At 54.8% G+C, this 20,949-nt stretch overlaps 1 protein-coding gene across 3 annotated transcripts in view; it reads left to right on the top strand.

The window, feature by feature from the left end:
• The window catches only part of ACSF3 (acyl-CoA synthetase family member 3), a 69,105-nt gene extending 58,115 nt beyond the window's left edge, over window positions 1–10,990 (top strand). For 2 of the 3 annotated variants that reach the window (XM_019742690.3, XM_019742691.3), the window contains exons 8-10: window positions 1,470–1,604; window positions 2,534–2,645; window positions 7,064–10,990. In XM_019742690.3, the coding sequence (XP_019598249.3) occupies window positions 1,470–1,604; window positions 2,534–2,645; window positions 7,064–7,202 (386 nt within the window). In that variant the 3' untranslated portion in view covers window positions 7,203–10,990. The remainder of the gene's footprint in view (window positions 1–1,469; window positions 1,605–2,533; window positions 2,646–7,063) is intronic. The other variant, XM_019742689.3, reaches the window with a different exon arrangement.
• Window positions 10,991–20,949: the final 9,959 nt, after the last annotated feature.

The raw sequence follows: 20,949 nt of genomic DNA, 5'->3' as shown, positions 1-20,949 counted from the left end.
CAGCCACACCTCGCTCTGCTGGGTCTCTGGGCAAGTAGAGGCCAGCGGGAGCAGGGTCAGTAAGATTCTGGAGGGAGCTGAACACCAGTACGGCCTCAGCCTGGGCAGCCGGCAGCTGTGATGGCTTAGACTGGGGTCATTCTCTGCATTTAGGTGGTGGGCAGCTGATGGGCAGGAAACCGGTGGAAGACCGTACAGCTGACCACTGCAGAGGGGACATGGCCGGAGCCAGAGCTGCACAGCAGGGATGAGAGAAAGGCTGAGGTCGGCCTCCTGGTTTTAGCACAGGCTGCATCCACCCCAGTCCCTGTAGCCTCCTCCTCCTGTTACTTCATACCTGCAGCGTCAGGTTGTCCCGGGACCCCGACACAGCTTTCCAAAGCCTCTTGTTCCTTATGCTTCCTGTCAGCGCAAGAGAGAGACCCACCACACTCGCCACCCTGTGCTCTTAGAGCCTGGCCTTCTAGCTGCACTATAAATAAGCCGGCAGCCCATCCAAGCACACCCATCCGTCTTGTTTAATAGACTGGAGAGAGCCCTGCGCCACAGCAGGTCACGAGGAGTGGCGAGGTGATGGATGGTGCCTTCCTGCGTCGGACGGCATGATGTATAATGAAATATTTATGATTTATTCCAGCTAATAACCTGGCGTGAGGTGGGGGGGGTGAGAACAGACGCGTGAAACAGAACTGCTCGCAGAGGGCGGGGTGGGGGCGTCCCCATGTGCACATGTGCACGTGCCACACATTCACACACATGTACAGTCATACTGACACACATGTGTGTGCACTCACACTGCCCACCTCACCACACCCTCAGTGCCCTGGGCTGGCGTGCAGATTCACACCCCTCCTCCTCTGGCCTGCCACCCTCTCATGCTAGGCGATGTCTGGGAAAGGATGGCTGGATCCTTAGTTAGAAAGGGCTCCCACCAGGGGATGCCCAGAAGAATCAAGGTGAGAAAGCAAGAGGTCAGCAGGAGGGGCAGGAAGTCTCTTTCCTCCTGTCAGAGACCCACGTGGCACCATGTATACCCCAGGAGCACCCCTGAGGAAAGAGGCCCCAGTGAGGCCTCGCCCCACCAGGCCTACAGTGGCTGGAACCCCACGATAGACATTAGTAGGCGGCCGATTCTCTTGGACCTGAGAGACAGCAGGAAGGACAGTGGGCAGTGACAGCACAGGGCCCCAGCCATCCTGCCCGCACAGGGACACAACCAGAGGGGCCTGTCCTGGTGTTAGCCTCACAGATTGAGGTCACAGCCATCAAACTTTGCTTGCTGTCTTGTCCCAAATATGTCCCACACGCGGCTGGCGTATCAGTGGTGTTAATGCTCACAGACACAGGCGCCCAGCGCTTACCACGTGTGTACACGTGTCCTCCATGCCTGTCCTTGCAGGCACAGGGACCAAAATGCACAGAGGCAGGGCCCCAGCACGCCTCCCGGTGACCAAAGCCCCTTTCCTCAGGCGACACAGCCATGTTCAAGGACGGCTGCTACTGGATCCGGGGCCGCACGTCCGTGGACATCATTAAGAGCGGTGGCTACAAGGTCAGCGCCCTGGAGGTGGAGCGGCTGCTGCTGGCCCACCCCAGCATCCAGGGTAAGTGGCCATGGCGCTGCCCTTCAGCAGCTACACTTGGTCCAGGTGCGGTGTCGCGGGAACGTGCCAGATGGGTTTTCCTGTGTTTGAATATAGACGAAACGGGGACTAGGTTATCCAGCCTTGGGGTACCACACAGTGGGGCTTTGCCCCCCCACACCCCAGTGAGGGTCTGCCCCCCCCACACCCCGTGAGGGTCCGCCCCCCCACACCCCGGTGAGGGTCTGCCCCCCCCCACACCACAGTGAGGGTCCACCCCCCCACACACCACAGTGAGGGTCCACCCCCCACACACACCACAGTGAGGGTCCGCCCCCCCCCACACCCCGGTGAGGGTCCGCCCCCCCCCCACCACAGAGTATCTGCCCCAGGAGCACCCCAGGAGGAAAGGGGCCACAGTGAGGCCTGAGCTCTTGTGTAAGAAAGGTGGCAGCTCAGATTGTCTCTGGGCCAAGCGTCCTGAGCAGGAACTGCGGGGGTGGCTCTGGGTACTAACCCAGGAAGCATGGGCCCCACCCAGACCTCCTGCTGCCCTGGGGTCACAGGCTGTGAAGACCCCGGGGGTGGCAGAGGCAGCTGCTGTGGGCCCAGGGCTCTCGCAGGTGGCCTGTCCATGGGAGCCCATAGGCTTGGGGGGCCAAACATTCTGGACTTTTCATCGTCCTCAGCCCTTTACCTGTGACTTTCCCCAAGAGCAGAACAGGGGGAGGGCAGGAGTGGTGGACAGGCTAGCTCCCACCCTGGGCCCCCTCAGAGACCGTGGGAGCACATCCTCGCCCGTCCCCAGCACGGCCCCTGCCAGGCGACCCTTTCCCAGGACTTGCTCCAGGGGCTCCGAGGCCCTGGCGCTTCCTGCACGTTCCTGGCTACTCCTCAGCTGTCAGTGGTCATCGTGACGTTTAAGGTACCCCACCCTGTTCTGTCCACAGATGTGGCTGTGATCGGAGTTCCAGACGTGACGTGGGGCCAGCGGGTTACCGCAGTGGTGGCACTTCAAGAGGGACACTCACTGTCCCACAGGGAGCTCAAAGAGTGGGCCAGGTAAGGACTGGGCAGGCAGGGGGTGAGGGAAGGCACCGGCAGGGTAGGGACTGTGTCATGGTCAAGGGGAGGGACAGACAGGGGTCTTGGGCCTTGCTGTCATCCGTCTGGGGGCGGGGCACCTGGAAGGTCAGGAGACCGTGGTACTTACGCAAGGCTGCCCCCCCGCAACAAAGGGCTCCAGGGAGGTTCTGTAATGATGGCAGAAGCAGATGTAGAACCCCGTTCATGCCTGGCACCCAAGGGCCGTGAGCACTTAAAGGGAAATAGGAGCCCCACCACCACCACCACCACCCACCCGCCCCAACATGCAACTCAGATCTGAGGTTCGGAGGAAGCTTCTGAGGTGGCAGAAATACATGCTTCTGGACGAGTTCGCTTGTGAGCGAGTAAGCCTTTCCCGGGTTTAGGAGGAGGCTTGTCGGAAAGTTTGGTTAACCTGGAGCCACCGTGGCTCCCAACGTGGCCCCAGGTTGCTGGGCTGAGCCAGCTCGGAGGGCCTTTGCACCCCCTGCCTCCCCAGCCACGGCGCCCATCCCTCAGCTGTGCCCCCAACCATGGGCACTGAGCTCAGGGCACTTTCACATGCTCCTGGGGTGCTCACTGCCAGCCCGAGGCCAGAGCTCCCCACCTCCCTTCGAGAGGAGCCAGGCCCCCCACACACACACAGCAGCACAGTCTGTCCGTCCCTCACTCTGCGTCGTGCTTGGTTTGCCTCCGCCTAACCCTAGAGCCTCCCAAGAGCCTATCTGCCACCTGCGCTGGCCCCGAGGGTTTCTCTGTGTCCCAAGGCTCACAGGCCTCTTCCCTATGCCCGGTGGTCAGTCCCAGGACGGGACCTGAACCCCCCGTTCTTGTCAAAGGCCAGACAGGACAGGACAGGGAGGTGGGTGTGATGGAGCCACGGAGCAGTGTCCCTGCAAGCTCAGCAAGGAGACTGTTAGTGACCTCCCCTGAGTTCTTTATCTTAAATCCAAGAATTTCCTCTCTGCTGTCCGCTCTCCCCACACATCCCCCGCTCCTTCCACCCCAACTTGCCTCCTCCTCCTTGGTGCGAAAGATATTTTTGGCTCGTCCAACATGATTTCACAAACAGCAGGAATCCTTGTTTCATCAGGGGCAGCACAGCTGGGCAATTAGATCCCTTGGGATTTGCAGAAGCACAGTTGGAGCACTGCCGTTTCACAAAGGAGAAGATGCTGCTTTGATTAAACAATTACTCTGTTAAATATATAGATATGTATGTACCCTGTGCTGAGAGCTCTCCCAGAGTGTTCCAGGTCCAGGCTCCAGCCTCATGTCAACCCCGGGCCGTCCTCAGGCGGCGCCCCACACGCCCTGGCTGACTCTGCTGCTTCACACCCAGTGCTCCTCTCCCCGACTCTCAAGTCCAGGGTCCTGGCCCAGCCCCCACAGGGACTGCACTCGTGGTCTTGGCTTGTGACTGTGGATGTAGAAAGACTCTGAAACAGGCACGGTGTGTGGAGGGTTTGGGGGTGCTCTGGGGAGATGCTCTTGGGAGAACAGGACTGGGCAGAGCAGGCAGCCAGCCTGTCGCCTGTCTTCACGAGGACTTCCCAGACTGAGGCCATCTTCCAGGCCTTTGTGTCCTCGAACTGGGCAGGCACTGGGTGGTGACACAGAGGCTGCCCACCCTGTGGAGGGAGAGGAGGGGTAGCTACCATCTTTGTCCCCCATGTATATGGGAGGTGTGGGAAGAGGGGCCACTCTTCTTCTGGACCCTGGCTTCTTAGTGGGGTTGCTGTTTCATCCTATGTCACGTTTGCTGCCATTTGAAGTCTTTTTAATGTTTGTTTTTTCTTTTAAATCACGTTTTCCCTTTTGCTTCCATTTTTGTCATTTCTGAAGATACTTGCCGCCCTCTCAGTGTCTGCTCCCCAAGGGAAAGGCTGTCTTCCCCCCTTGTGCTACGCTCTTAGCGGGAGTCAGAGGGGAGCTGGCAGCCCCAGCTCAGGCCGCTTGTCTCCTCAAAGGGTGAGTGTGGCCTCAGCACTGGACGTGGACAACCTCCCACCCTCCCATCCCCCCAAACTGCCAAGTTGAAGAAGTGGGCCACGTGGGACTTACCTACCCAGGAGGAACCCTTCGGGTTGACCTCTGATCCGACCATGATGTGTAATGGGCGGTCCCTAAAGTCCTGTGCCAACTGTCCGCCACCATCCCATCTCCGAGGAGACCGGCATGGGAGGCGCTAGGTAATGCCTCCATTGTCCGTGTGCATTTTTTCAATGGAAAACTTGCTCTTAAAGGCAGCTTTGCTGGATTCCTGTCTGAGATGTCACTGCCTTGAAGCAGTTCTGGTTTACGTTAGGCCAGTTGCTAAGCTGGAACTCCTGGAGCAGAACAGGCCCAGCTCACAGACTCTTGGACAGACTGTGTCCCAAGGCGAAGGTCTGCTTCCCAAAAGGACGACTATTCTTGGAAATGGCAGGGTCCACAGGTTGTAAACCCACATCCTTCACGGTGCTTTTAGGTCCATTTTTTTGTTTTGATAGCTCTTGTTCCTTTTTGTAGTGGCTGCTAAGTGAGGATTTATAATGTGCGTCTTTGGCCCACCATGGTCTCCCTCTCGTGATAGCTGCCTCTTTGTGCCCAGACGGCCTGTGTGCTAGTGTTGCTACGTGTGCATCTACTTTTATATTTGCTACACACCCACACCATGTTTTTCTTGTTTTCATTTAAACGGTTATCTCCTAAGATAATTCAATCATAAGGCAAATGGTGTCTGTTTCCCGTCTCTGGTGCTCTTCCTGCCTTGGCTTGTCCTGGATTCTGTCAGCAGGACTTCCTCCTGCCTGCAGACACCCTCCCGCTGCTGGGAAGGGGCTCTGTCAGCTTCTGCGTGTCTAAAAACACCTTTAATTTCCCTTTCATTCTTGAAAGATACTTTCTCTGGACATGGGGTTCTAGATTGACTGGTTTTTCTTTTAGTTCCTTGAAAATGGTTCTCTCCTGCCTTCTCACCTGCACTGTTCCTGGGAATCTGCCGTCATCTTGGGCCACAACCCCGGACCCGCCTAAGCCTCTCCTCTCTGGGCCCCGCCCCCCCCCCCCCCCCCAGCACAGTGCTGGGGCAGCGAAGGGAAGAGGGCGCATGGGGAGAGCCATACAACATGACATATCACCCAAACACCACTGGAGACCCCAAGTTTTGGCAGCTAGGCTGGGGGGCTGTGGGCAGCTGTGTTCCAGGAGCAAGTGATGGTGTTGGACTTGAGGTGTTCACCCTGTTATGCTGTCAGGGTCACCAGGCCAGTCCTGGTGGCTTGTTCTAGCAAAATCCAGTCCAATCCCACGCATCCTCCCCGCCGTGGTGGGCAGCCGGCCATCTCCTGCATCTGCCAGGACCGTCTCTCCTCAGGAGCCAGCAGCCTGCACCCTGCTCCCTGAGCACCCCAGAGCAGTACCTTGGCCTGCAGTCTGTGTATGGCAGGAGCCCCCAAGATAACAGTGTGTTCAGCACCGTACTGCTGACGCTCTCTGCCTGTGGGCAGATGGACCCAGCCTGCAAGGGCGATTAGGCTCATGTTTATTCATAAACATCAGCTGCTAAGGCGAGATTTGGAGTTTCTCTGTCACCCCCGTTGCCGGCTCCTCGGCTCCTCGCCAGACTCATCCTCAGTGGGCAAGGCCGCCCCGCAGCTGCAGACTCGATGGCCGCACATGCCTGCTGGCCCTGGGCAGACGTCGGGGGCCACACATCTTGCACCTTGCTGTCTGAATCCTTCTGGCCTGAAGGTGGTTGTCGGCAGCCCGGAGAGTGGGGCCCTGTGGCCCAGAAGCCAGGAGCTGTCACCCCAGGCAGCATCCTGTGTTGCTGCTGTCTCCTTGCAAAGGGCCATGGGGCCCTGCGTGTGGCTGTCAGACAGCAGGGAACAGGCAGCTCCTGTCTGCCCAGAGGAGGCTTTGGGAGGGTGACTCGGGCCTGCAGCCTAAGGAGGAGTTCCAGAGCAGAGCCTGTGGGTATGGGGCCCCAGCATGTGGCCTCACACAGGACAGCATTATCTAGCGGGGTGCCTCTCATGGGAGTGAGGGGTGCAGGGCAGCTTCTGGACCAACAGACCAGCCCTTCCTGCTCCTTGGGTGCTAGGCTCTGGTGTGGGGAGGGCAGTGCCAGCCCACGTGTCCACAACACCCAGGGTCTTTCCACCGCCTCCGCCCATCTGGCCAAGCCTGCCATAGTGACCGGCCACAGAGGAGAACCAGGTCTCTCCAGCTCCGGGAAAGCTGGCCCCAAGTGGGGCTCATCCTCTCCCCCTGGGTGGGCAGAGGGGCATCTCTGGGTTAGCATGCCCTGCACAGGGCACCGGCACCAGTGTGGCCAGGCTTCTGGGCCGTGGGGAGGCTGCCATCTGGGCCCGGGGTTCCTGCCACTCAGGCCAAGCTTGTCTCCGCAGAGGCGTCCTGGCCCCGTACGCCGTGCCCTCGGAGCTCCTGCTGGTGGAGGAGATCCCGCGGAACCAGATGGGGAAGATCAACAAGAAGGACCTCCTCCGGCAGTTCTACCCGCATGACCAAGGCCAGCGTCCACTCTAAACCCCCCTAAGTCAGGTGGAATAGAGTCAGGCCTGACGGAATGAGATCCCAGCGGGAGGCCTCGCTGTCCCATCCTTGTGGCCACACCCTTATGCCCTGAGGCTGCCAGGCAGGTCCCGGGAGGGTCCAGGCGTCCCCCCCGGGATGCAGGTCTCCAAAGGAAATTCAGTAAAGCTTCACAGAGAAAAGCGCCTGTGCTGTTGCTCACCCAGGGCCCTGCTCCAGCTACCAGGAGAGCTTGCGTCTGCATGTGTGTGCGTGTCTCAGCGCAGGGTCCCTCACGGTCTGGGAGGCCCATGTGGCCACCCCAGTTGACAGCGGTTCCTCCAGAGCCTCGTAGTCGAACCCCGACTACTCTGAGGAGCCAACCCCGAGGACAGGCCCGGGCGTCCAGGTGAGGAGCATTGGGAATGCCGTTGTCTCTTCTGCCCTCCCTGACGTTTCTCTCTGCTGCTCTGGGACAGCCTGCACCGTGAGAGTGGCATCACTGTGCCCCAGGGACCTTGGCAGGGCCTCACATAGGCCTTCAGGGCCAAGCTGACCACCCCAGTGGGGATGCAGCTCAGGCGACCAGAGAGCCAGGGAAGCTGAGTGCCCAGACCCTCTGGGCAGCTGCGTGCAGCCCCTTAGCACCACCGCCCCCAGGTAACCCGCTAGACCAGGGACCCACAAACTTCTGGAATGGGCCAGGTGGGCAGTATATTAGGCTCTGCTACCACATAGTCCGTCACAGCTGCTCCCCTCAACTGTTGTGGCGTGGATCCCACTGTCCTCATGTGGAGCCCAGATCTTCTCAACAGTCAGAGGCTGACCACCAATGGCCCTGCACCTTGACCCTTGACCTCCCCACTGCCTCCATGCTGCTCCCTCCACACACCCCTGCAACCCCAGCCCCTCCTTTCGCTCTTGGTCTACATGCCACCTTCTGACCAGATCCCTCCCACAGCACCCCCTCTGCTCCCCGCCAGACAGGCCCAGGTCCCCCACCCTCCCCAGCCGCGGGCACGCAGACCTCCGAAGAGCAGCCATGTGTCAGCGTTTCTACTTCCTGCTCTTGGCTGTGTTGATTCAGATGCAGGAATGCCCGTGTGTGCTCCAAGTGGCAAATCCAGAAGCTTCTGGACAGTTTACTGGAGACCATGGTGGCTTCCCTGCCTAAGCCTGCTGGGGAGTGGTGCTCACAGCATAGCAAGAGTCTGGCCTTGACTTTTCCAGAATGTTCTGTCTCTGGAATCTGTGTCTCAGAGAGCAGCAAATTGTGGGAGCTGGAGGTTGGAGGGGCCACCCCAGCCCGAGCAGGGATGCAGAGCCTTGTTGAGAGTATACAGCTGGTGAGGGGAGGGGGGCAGGACCACTCTCCCAACAGCAGTGCTGTATGTGGCCTGTGGCTCCTGAAGGCCTGACTCGCTGTGGCATTTGCTCAGAGGAATGTCCAGCCCTCCGTCCCTCCTGCCTGAAGCCTGGGCATGCATGCTGGTTGCCCACGTACTGAACAGGCTGCCCAAAGGGCTCAGTCGCTGCGTCCACAGCTGGCTCCTCTTGAGGGCAGCCCTCAACGCCACAGTGGTCACCTGGACCTCCCGCTGTCCTTGCATCTGGCCCTGTGGTAACTAGGGAAGCACGTAATCACACGCCACGGAGAGAAATCAGATTCAGCACTGCAGGATCTTTGCTTCATCCCACGGATTTGACACCATATCTATCTTGTTACTGAAATTTTTGATTCCTAAAAATGTTTACATCATTATTTGCTTTATGCTATAATCTATAGCAAATACTTTCAAAAAATAGCAGTCACCTTCCACTCACCACAAGACTCCAGGAAGACGTTGATTTGTCCTTGGAACAGGCCCCTGTAAGAACACAGAAGGATGTGCCCTACTTGTTAAGTCAACGGGACCAAGAGTCACAAGGCTTCCAGAAAATTCCCCCTTGGCTTGAAATGCTCCCCCTCCCCTCCCACACACATACACCCTCTCCCCCGAGGGTGAGACCCTCATCGGGCAGCCCCACCATCCTTACTCAGCTCCCACAGTAAAGCCAGGAGCTGGCATCCTGGGAGCTGGGCTGTGACAACCTGCCTGACAGCCCATCTGCCTTCAACCTCACTAGGAGGGGCCGCGCTGGATCTGAACCTGTTGAAAGGCAGTCCAGAACACCCAGGATGGCTGGAGGGGGCTGCCGCTTAGGCGTGGAGCAGAGGGAAGGCAGGACTGCGCCTGTAGGGTCCCTCAGGCCCCGGCGTGGAAAGAACACTCCTGGCTTGGCCCGACTCCGGGTTGAGCCCTGTCCCTCCCTCTGGACATAAACTCAGCAGCTGGGGTGAAGCTCAGCTGCCTCCTTGTCCATCCAGCACCTGCGTGTGCAGACATGGAGGGCCAGCCAAGGTAAGAGACCCCCAAGGGGAGACAGGCTTGAATAGCCACAGAAATGTCGGGGCCCAAACCGCCCAGCCCCTCCCCAGCGCACGAGGCCTGTGCGCTCTCTCTGGGTTTCCCTATTCTGTGGTCTGAGGCTGGTGCGTCCTGACCAAGGACTGAGGACTTTGTACCCTCAGAAGTCGAGTCGTGGGGGGCTGGTGACCACATAGCATTCCCCCACGGGGGCCACAGTGGCAGGGCAGGGCACGGAGCCCCATCAGCTGGGTCGGCACTGCCCAGGCCACCAGCACCCACTGCCCAGGCACCAGGCACTTTTGTGCCCACCCAGCTCTAGCCACGGCTTGAATCTTTATGTCTAATCGCCACACTGGCCTTGCCGTCACACCCACGACTCAAGATTCCCAATGGTCAGGAATGCATGCAGGCTGGCAGTGAGCCCACAGCTGCTGTGGTCACATCCATGTCCTCTGTGCCATGAGCCTCACCCTGCCAACCTCACACTTGGAACCTGAGAACGTCCACTCCTGGGCCTGGCTTCCTCTGGAAACTTTCTCCCACGGGGTCCCGCCTACAGCTGGGGCAACAGTGGAAATGTCATGGGTGCAGATGCCTGGCCAGGAGCAGGACTCCAGTGCTGGGCCCCAGGGTGTCATAGACACCCCTCATATCTGGGGCCAGGGACTGCACTCTCCAGGTGTGTCCACGAGCACAGCCTCCCGCCAACACAGGTAAGGCCTGCTCAGACAGAGGGCCTGGCAGGGTGCCCCAAGAGCCAGGTCATGGGCACTAAGCCTGGGGTTCCTGTCTTATAAAGGGAATTCTGGAGACAGTTCCTGCTCCAGTCTTTCAGGAGGACAAAATTATACAATCATGCAGAAAACAGCAGCTCGGCACCCAGTTTTAGACAAGATAACCGTGTAAAAATGGGTACAATGCCAGGCTGACTTGAAGCAACAATGAATAGGAAAGACATGCCCACAAGTGCGCATACCACACACACTCTGCGCACGTACTTAGGTACGTGTTCTCACCTGCATACGCGTGTACTCAGACATCCCTGCATGCATACCTGTGTTCACACGTGCACACACATGCCCTGACACCCCCAAGTTTGGGGGCTGAGTGGGACCGGGATTATAAAACAGTTTTCCAAGAGTCCCTGGAATTACCTTAAACTGAAATCCCAACTCTTTTTCTGTCTTACGTTGAGTTTCTAAATAAAAATTTTTTGAAGACGGTTCCAGCACTAAACAGTAAATTTGAAAACTACAGCTCAGTTCTTAAAATGGTTCTGTCCTGTGGCCTTCTCCCTCTGGGGGTTCCAGGGACCTGCGCTGTCCCTGCCACACCGGCTTCATCCTGCTGCTCTACTTCCTGGGCCTGTTTCTGCGGGCCTGCACTGGGTAAGGCTGTGCCAGGGCGGGGTCCCCCACAGGACCCCCTCCCCATCCACCCCCCTTCCCTGGCACTCCCCTCATCCCTCACCCCTCATTGTCCCTTCACCCCCACAGTCCCCCCACCCCATCTCTGTCCTCAGTGGTCTCAGTGGGGCCATCCTCCATGTGGACTCTGTCTCTGGTCAGTTGCTCAAGGTCACCTTTGTCAGTGTGGTCCTGTGTGCACTGTCATGGCTGCTTGGTGGCCCTTGTAGAAGCCCCCTGAGCCCGAGCAGCCCACACTTCCCAAGGACCCCTACACCCTGCCTTGGTGGGTCGTCCGGGGCCGGCTGTCCCCTCCTGCTGGGCTGTGAGCAGTGGTCAGAGCAGCCCTTTATCCTGCCTGCGGGAGTCAAGTGTATCCTTTGTTAAAACATCAAGGATGCAGTAAATTCTTAGCTCACCAAATAGATCAATATCAAATTATCATGTCCCACATTCATAACTCTTACGCGTGCAACAATGGGGGGACAAGGTCACTGGAGAATAAATAGCAGCAGAGGCGCTTCGCGATCTATCACTGCAGACAGCCGCGGGTGTCCCACGCCGTGCTGACAAGCCCATTAATAAACCTGGGAGATGGATGACCACAGGGAGGGGCCGGACCACCTGCCTCACGCGGGGAAGCCTGCCCGGCTCCACTGTGAGCTGGGGCGGGATTCCCACCCACTTGGATACGAGGGCAGGGATCCCACTCAGGTCCCCAACTTGTTCACAAACCCAGTGAAACTGGCTGCTCTCTTGGCTGTGGGGGCCATGCCAGTGGGTGTGTACCCCAAGGGGAGTGCTCTCAGCCCACTTTGTAGATGAGGAAACAGGGCCAGTGAGGTGAGCGACTGTCCCAGGGCCCCAGGAAGAGAAACACTGGAGTGGATCCCATGCTCTCTGGGCCCGAAGCCCTGGTTATTCCACCTTCAGCAGCTCTGTCCAAGGAGTGAGGTCAGACACACAACTAACAAAATCACCAACAATCGTGACAATGTGCGTGGGTGTTGGAGGGGTGGCGGGCACTCCCCTCCCTCAGGAGCACTCCAGAGGAAGTGGTGTCTGAGCTGGTCTTGGCAGGTGGTCTTGAGCGATCCTCGAAGGAGGTGGGGCAGCACGGCCCAGAGCACAGGCCCAGGTGACGCTGTTCTATGTTCAACCCTGAGGTGGTTCTGTGTGTGGGAACCTGGGAGAAGAGGTTAGACAGGAGGTCAGGGGCAGGGGGTTATGTGTGGGGGAGCAGCATGCTGGTCACATGCTTGGCACAGGGAGGCGCCTGTGCAGACGCATCAGGGGAAGGGAGTTGGCCCCTGGCCGGGCAGGCAGTGGCAGCCAATCCCTGCGGTGGCTGGGGTCAGTCTTCCCAGGTAGGGCGGGCATCCTGGAGCTGGCCAAGAGCTGTGGAAGCTACAACACAGGCCACTCCAAGGTAGCCTGGGCCCACCTCTGTCCCTGGGGTCCCTCAGCCGCCCTCCGATTCTGGGACCACCAATGAAAGCTCTCAAAGTTGTCCATGTCCTGGTCCCTGAGACCAGGACTGTGAATAGGTTACTTCACGAGGCAAAGGTGAGTCCCAGTATCATCACAGGGTCCTAACAGTGGGAGAGGAGCAGGAGGGCCGGAGTCAGTGATGATGGAGTGACGCTCAAGCTGCCATCGCTGGCCTAGATGACGGGGGAAGAGGCGGAGGGCGAAGAAGCCAGAAAAGATGAAATCGGTTCTCCCCTGGAGCCTCCAGGAGGCACCCGCCCTGAGACACCTGATTCTAGCCCCAGAGAAGGTGCTGGACTTCCAGACATGGGAGAACAACGTGTTGTTTTAGCCTCCAGATGTGTAGTGATTGTTAAGCATCTTCCTTGTTCCCTGTAAGTTGCACCAATCTCTCGTTAGCGGACATTTTAAGATGAAGAAAAAGAGGGCTATTGAACAGTTCTCTTGGATCCTGGTCCAGCTGGCCTGTCTGTGGCTCCCAAGTCCTCTCCAACCAGCGTCCTGGAGTCTTGGGGCTGGCACGGCTGTGAGGCCTCTGCCCCAAGGGGTGGACTGAGGTGTCCTCCACAGACTCAGGTAACGTTCCCTTGATCAATGAAGAACATGGGAAACAGGACCAGAAAGGCTGACGAGGGGCGTCTGGGCAGAGGAATGAGGATTTGGGAAAGGGGTCTCCAGGGCATGGCAGGGGGAGCCTGGCTTTTCCGAGACCAGGGCGGGAAGCCTACTTGCATCCTTGCATCCACCCTTGCCAACCTCTTCCCTGCCCTCTTCCAGTCCCCAGTTGGGAACAATTCCTCAGAGCAGGCACTGAGGTGGGTGGCCAGGGCCCGAGGACACACCCTGGCATCTTCACACCAGCCTGTGCCTCTCGAGCCAGTTTCCTCCTCTGTGAAGATAGAGATAAGGATGCTCACGCCCAAGGGAAGGAGGAGTCGGTGGAAATCTCCTTCCTGAAGCCTCCTCCCAGCTCCCAGCGCAGGCAGTAGGCTCAACAAAGGGAGGTTTTCATCCCAGCCCTCAGCCCCTAACAGGTGGTTTTCAGGGTCCTCTCCATGCAGGGAGGTGTGGGGGCCTGGGTGCTGGGCTGGCAGGGGCCACCCCCAGAACCGGGGGTGTAGGAACACAGGACAGGGGCCCTGGGACCTGGGCGAGCAGGGCTGGGGCCATTCCTGCAACACAGCCGTGTCACCTGAACGTGATGGCCCTGGCCACGGCTTCCCAGCCACCTCCCTATTCTCTCCTGAGGCTATACGCCCCCCCCCCCCAACGTGGGACTGGGCAGGTGGCCTGTTGCCTGTGCTGAAATGGACCTCCACAGGCATGGAAACTACAAGCCTCTGACCCCTGGTCCCAGACACAGTGCGCCCTCGGCCCAGTTGGGCACCGGCACCCCCTCAGGCCTCTGAAAGGTGCCATCCCTCTGCATCTGCTGGTGCGGGGGCTTCACACGGCTGTGTACAGTGTGCAGACACCTGAGGTGCATGCAGACGTGCATGTGTAAGGAAGGGGCACCAGCACATGGGCTGGGTATCCACATGCAGGTGTGTGCATGAGCGGCCATGTTTCGGGTTCACGTGCAGGCTTCTGGGCATGACCTACCTGTGTGGGAATGAGTGTCGGGCGCAGCCCTCCACCGGGCACATCTGCGTGTTCCTTCACATGGTGCCCCTTGCCCGCCCAGGGTCCTCTCCCAAGCCCAAGCCATGCTCACCCCGCAGCCCCTCTCATCATCGGCTTGCAGTGCACGTTGCCCATTGACAGTCTGATCATATATACACAGCCATTCAATTACTCTGTAATGGCTACGGGCCATTAAGCCATCAATCTACTTCATTCCAGCCTGCCAGCCCTTTCCCCACCACCGAGCAATAAAACCATTAAAACAACAGCGGCAACAAGCAGACGCATCCTTAATGCCTCAGCGACACCCCCGTTAGCACTGCCGTGACAGGGAAGAGTCACTCCTGAGAAAGAGGAGACACTGCACCAGCCAGATTGGCTGCCTCCTGCACACATGTACATGCACACACATGCATACAGACACCCATGGACGCACAGACATACACAGCTGTGTGTGTACATGCATATGTGCATGCACACCACATATCGACATGCATATACAGGCCTATATACTCACCTGTGCACACGTACATACACACATGGACATGCATGGATATGCATACACATGTGCTAGCACATACATGCATTTTATGTGTGTGACCACATGCATGTACACGTGTTCTGCCATGCACACACACATACACACACGGACACATAAATGTCCGTAGGTTACAGATCTGGGCTCTGAAGCCACCCATCAGGTGTCAGCGTGCCCCGGGCCGTGGGCGGCCGGTGACAGACAGAACAAGGTCAAGGAGAGCTCGGGGACATGCTGGGAGCTGGCAGCAGCTGGCGCCGGACTCCTCAATGACCAGATATTGCCCCCTTCTTTCCAAAGAGGCCGTACCCGTGCAGACACCCTCCAGCATACGTGACATGCCAATCTCACCTCCATGCCAACACAGACGAACAGACTTTTCATTTTTGCCACCGTGCTGGGTGTGGAATGGAATCTCTTGGCTTTGATTTGCATTTCCCTAATTACTAGGTAGGAGGAATATTTTGAACCTGTTTAGTGGCCATTCCGTTTCTTATTCTGTGAATTGCCTGTTCCTGTTCTTTGCCCATTTCCTATTTGGTTGTTGGTAATTTTCTTGATTATGTACCGGTTACGTGGCTGGCTTGCCTTTTCCTTCATTTAATGATATCTATCGGTGTGCCTAATTTAAAAATTTTAATATATTCACATGCATTAATTTTCTTATGGCTTGAGTTTTTCTTGTCTAAAAAATCCTTTTCTACTCCAAGCTCTTAAATATATTTTCCCATATGTTCTCCTAAAAGTTACAAAGATTTGCTGTCCTCATTTAAGCCCTTAATTCATTGGGAATTTATTTTCTCATGTGGCCTGAAGTGCCCTGACTTTTCCCGTGTGGAATAACTAATGTGCTCAGTTACGGAATCTTCCATCTTTCCCCACTGAACTGCATGTGGCCTCTGTTCTCTACCAGGCGTGCCCCACTTTCTTCTAGGCTGCCGAGACTCCCATCTTTCTTCCTAAGTCTTGATAGTTGTTAGGACAAGGCACTCACTCCCATTCCCTTTCTCAAACCAGCCTTGGCTCTTCTTGGCCCTTCACTCTTCCATCTGAATTTTAAGGGCAGCTTAAAGTTCCTTTTTTAAAAAATTTCATTGGAAATTTTATTGGAGGTGATTGAATTCATAGATTCATCTGGTGAGACTTGCTGTCTTTTACAAACTGCATCTTCCAGTCCACGAATGTGAGCCAGCTCTGTTTCTTCAGGCTTCCTCGTGCTCTGCAATGTTCTCTATAATAATTATACATGTCCTCTGGGAGATTTAGTCCCAGGTGTTTTATACCTTTTGTTGGAAACCTGAATGGGATTTCTCATTATATTTTTTAATTGGTTATTGAAGTAGTGTGTGTGTGTGGGTGTGTGGGTGTGTGGGTGTGTTGGATTTCCATCCTGCAGCCTTGCTGAATTCGTTTGTGGCTTTCCTATAGGTTATCAACATCTGCCCAATGTGAATGAAAAAGGGGCCACATACTAAACCTGCACGGCAGGCCTTACAAACTCAGAGACCGAAATCAACCACACAGAATGGTCTGAAAATAAAAATTCCTAACTAAAAGCGGGTAATGGCCGGTAATCACTTCCTCGGCCTGTAGCTTCCTTGACAAAACAAAGGTCAATCTTCACCTTAAGTGAGCCTGTCTATTGTCTTTTTGCATCTAAGATAACATACCCTTGGAATGTCAGAGTAATCCCTTTTTCGGGACCCCTCAGGGCACAACCCTCCCGCAGCACAGCACCAGACTAGGAACCTGTCATGCGGGAGACCCTGCTCGCTGCGCCATTTGTCGTGCAGGGCGTCCTGCAGGGTCTCTGCTCCCGCTCCCCATACAAGAACGCAGGATATGGTGAGGCCAAAAAGGAACACCCACGGAGCCATAGATGGGGGAGTCATACCACTATATTCTCTCTGGCGGCACTATACTCTCACTGGAGGCTGGATCCACACTGTCCGCAAACTGCCATCCACACTTGCCAGCCCAGCCGCCATCTTCTTGCTAGCCCCCATTCTTCCTCTCCTCTTCTTCTCTCTCCTAGCGTAGCCACAGCAGTTATATTAGTGGCCAATGGCTCACTGGTTACAGCTGACGGCCAACTAGCCACAGCTGATGGCCATGCAATCACAGTTGGCCATTTACTACCTGAGCCAGCACCTGTCTATGTGAGTCCGAGAGCCTGGAAACTACTTTCTGGGGTTCTGTCCCCACAGAACCCCTCACTGTTACCTTGTTCCCCGAATAACATCTCTGCTCGCATGTGCTGTAAAATGTTGTTAACCATCCTGCACCCACTAGGGTAGAAGAAGTGTCTCCCCATTTTAATTTTTATCCAGTCTGAGATTTCCCTGCTTTGCTTTAATCTACCTTAATCTACCACCAATGGATTTCATGTAATGTCTGTCTCCTCCTTTGATTCTGATGTATAAAATAAGCCATGAAAACTGCCATTTTCTGAAGCATTTTCTTAATCCATTGAGGTTTTGCTTCTGGCAATTGTCGTCAGTTTGGCTCAAGTAAACTCATTAAACTTCTCTACAGGTTTGGACGTTTCTTACTTCGGCACCAATAACACAGTTATACCTCCCCCTTTACAATTCTTAGCTTTCCTGTTTCTTTCTTTTCTCCCCTTACTGCATTGCGGAAATCTCCACCAAGATACAAACTAGAAGAAAGGGGGTGAGTGGATGCCTCCAGAACCACGTCGAGTTCCACAGGTGAATACAGGTGGACACCCTGCCTCGAATGAACTCGTGCATTACTGCCCCTAATTGCTAAGATGTTTCGTGAATGAGCGCGAAATTTTATTGGAAATTTTTTATCTATGAAATTGACCAGCCTTTCTGTCTTCAGTCTCTTAAAGTGGACGATATTCTGATGTTACACTCGTGCTCCTGGGATAAACCCTAGCTGGTCACACTGGGTGCAGGGAAGAGGGAGCTGAATTATACTCTGTTTAATGTGATTATTGATCTGGCACCGTGGTTCCTTATCTACAATTCCACAACTGAAACTCTGACAACCAAAGTTGTTTGTTTTGGGTTTTGTTTTTCTGTGTTTGTGGTAAACTCATTTGGCAGAGGTTGCAGACTGAATATTTGCGTCCTCTCAAAATTCATATGTTGAGCCCTAACCCCCAATGTGATGGTGTTAACAGGTGGGGCCTTTGGGAGGCCATCGGCTCATGAAGGGTGGGGAGGGGGCCATGATGGGGTTAGTGCCCTTATAAAGGGACTCTGAGAGCTCCCTGCCCCTTCCGTCAGGTGAGGATACAAGAAGACATTATCTATGAAGCAGGAAGCCCTCGCCAGATGTCAAATTTTCTGGAGCCCATATCTTGGGTTTCCAGCCTTCAGAAAAGTGAGAAATCAATGTGTGTGGTTTATAACCCCCTAGTCTGTGGTATTTTGTCATAGCAGCCTGAACAGACTAAGACAGCAGACAGACCTGAGCGGAAGGGACATCAGGCGATGTGAGTGTGCGTTGGTCCCGGGGGCCATCTCAGATCCTGAGGGAGCAACATAGTATGTGGCAAACTCGCCTTTGGAACATCTGACAAATTCTGAATTCCAATACCCTTCTCACCCGGGGCTTTGGGTTGGGACTTGAGCCTGCGTTTTATTTAGAATATTGAAGAGGGTAAGATGGCACCAGACAGCATGAGGCCTGTGTGTTTTCACGGGCAGGGTGTCTTCGATTACTACTGTCTCGTTAATGGCCGCTGGCTTATTCAAAATTGTTACTTCTTTGTGAGTCCATTTGATTACCTGTGTCTTCTATAAAACCATACACTTCCTCCAGGTTTCAGGTTTACTGGCATAAAGTTGTCCCCAGCCTTCTCCCCTGTCCTGCCTGTAAATATACTCCCATCCTCACAGGGCCCAGTGTCTCTTCCTTGTCAATCCTGCTCCATTTGTCTATTTAACTTTTTCTTTGGTTTGCTAATCTTCGCTGTGTTTCTTTCTTTCGTTTCATCAACTTCTGGTCATCATTCTCCCTCTTCTGGCCTCAGGGTTAACTGAACACTCTTTTCCTGACGACCTGGGTTGTCCCCTCCCTCGCCGGCTTCTGTCTGGCTTGTTCTTAGAAATCTATTCCAGGCCCTTAGACACTGCGTGAGCATCACTCAGGCTTTATTCTGTGGCACTTTCAGTTCCAAAGACTTGGTGAATTCCACTTTGATTTAATCTCTTAACCCGCAAGCACATTTTCAATCCACCATTTTCCTCTTGCTCTCCGTGGACTTCCCCGAGAACACAGGCCATGTGATTCCAGCTCTTTGAAATCTGAGGCGCCTATTGTGTCCTAGGCAGCTGGGTTTTGTTTCAGAGTCGAGAGATGGCGGAGAATCTATTAGATTAAACTTGTTAATTTGGTTATTCCAGTGCATCTGTGCCTCAGTGTTTGGCCTGCCTCACCCCTCAGTAGGAGGCATGTTAAAATCACCGCCACGTTGTCGAGCTGTTTGTGTTTCCTTGTCATTCTGTCAGTTTTTCCTTTATGTATTTCAACATTGTGTTCTTAGGCCCATATTATACTTGGTTATTATTATATGTTTCTGATGGATGTTATTTAGCATCTCTTTTTATCCCTGTCCGTGTTTTTTCCTTCAGTTATATTTGTCTGAGGTTAGTATTGCTCTTCTAGCTTCCGGGCTTGTGTTGAAATGGTCCGGCTTTGCGTTCCTTAATCACCCACCTTTCTGTGTGGTGTCAGTGTTAGCACAGCCATTGTCTTTTAGTAAGTGAATGTAGTCCATTTATTGTGATTACTGATGTATTTAGACTGGTTACTGCAATCGTATGCCTGCCATCCTCGGGATTTTTGCTTTGTTTTTATCTTCTCTTTTGTTGTATAAATAACCTTCTCTACTTTTTCCTCTTTATCAGGAAATTATAAATTAAATTTCCGTTCTTTGAGAACCCTTAAAAATGTTAAATACATACTATAAAGTCTATATGAGACGGTCTGTGGCTCCCCGTGGCCCAGAAGAGGCTGTAACATGCTGTAACCTGCCTCTGAATACCTGCTTCTCTACCATCTTGGTATTTCTTTAAACTTTCAGTTTGTTTGTCTCTTTTGACACAAAAATTAATAGGCTTCCTTTTTACAGTCAATCGTTAAATTTACTGACATTTTATCAACTTCTTGGCTCAGTGGATTTCATTTTAATAAATAATGCTCTGTAAATAGTTCTCTTAAAAGCATCGGAATGGTGAACTCGCTTAACCTTTGTATACCTGACTCTTTCTTTCTGCCTCCGTCTTGAATGACAGGCTGCCTGGTACGAGACGTGAGCCATTTTCCTCTGCACCTTTGCTTCCCGGCATTCTCGGCCTTCACGTCTTCAAGTTCATTGATCTTTTTCCTCTGATGCTATTAAGGTTTTCTTGTGCTCAACCTAACAGTGTGTGTGCACAGGTGGAACCTGCTTTGTTCTCGTGAGCAGTTCCAGTTCCTGTGTCCTCCCTTGCTCAATTGCTGGACCTGAGTATCCTCTGGGTAAAGATGTTCCTCTCTAGATAGAAATCCACAACTGGAGTGCACTCGGCCCTGTTGGGAACACGTCCTCTTTGAATGCAGCCCGAGTAATTCCTCCTGCAGCAGCCAGACTGCTCTAGGTTCACACTGCCTCTGGGGTCACGAAACACAGCCCCACTGTGTGCAGATGGCAGCCAGACTAGTCCCTCAGCATCTCATCTAATACGTTGTCATCTCAACGAAGTCTCAGTATTTATTTAACCCTGTTAGTGTCATTTCATCTTGTTGGAACAGGGTAGTGTGACAAACTCTCTAGAGAGTTTTGACTTCTTCTGTCAGCAGCCACCGAACCTCAGGTCACCTCCTGTGACTTCATTCCAGGCACTAATGGAATCGCTGACCAGGGTGAGGCTGAGGACAGGGTCAGTGCCCGCAGAAACTTTCCTCCAGGTGAGGGCATCTCTCAGGTGGAGGCTGCCTGACCACTCAGCCCACATTCACACCATCACTGTGAAGATGAGAATGGCACAGAGGTGCTCTACAAAGTCATGATTCTGAGTCTGCAGGAGTCCCCTCCTGTGCCTACCTGGAACTCGTGCCTATTTGTCAGTTCACCTGGCATTGCAGCCCAGCTTGCGGTCCTGGGCACTGTGGGGAGGCTTCTGTGCCATCCACCAGCTCTTGCACTGACCTGGGTGCTGCCTTTCCCAGACTTTCTGCCCAGGTTCATCTGTCTGGCAAAGAAAGGCCAACAGGGAGGGCTCATAGCCCCTAAGGCCCCTGTACCCCGTACCTTCCTCCTGGGCCCTGACACTGGA

This window comes from Rhinolophus sinicus, chromosome 8 (genome assembly GCF_057876585.1).
Source record: "Rhinolophus sinicus isolate RSI-liver-muscle chromosome 8, RSI-T2T, whole genome shotgun sequence".
Taxonomy (NCBI): Eukaryota; Metazoa; Chordata; class Mammalia; order Chiroptera; family Rhinolophidae; genus Rhinolophus; species Rhinolophus sinicus.
Note: the sequence above shows the minus strand (reverse complement) of the source record. Positions and strands in the feature narration are given on the sequence as shown.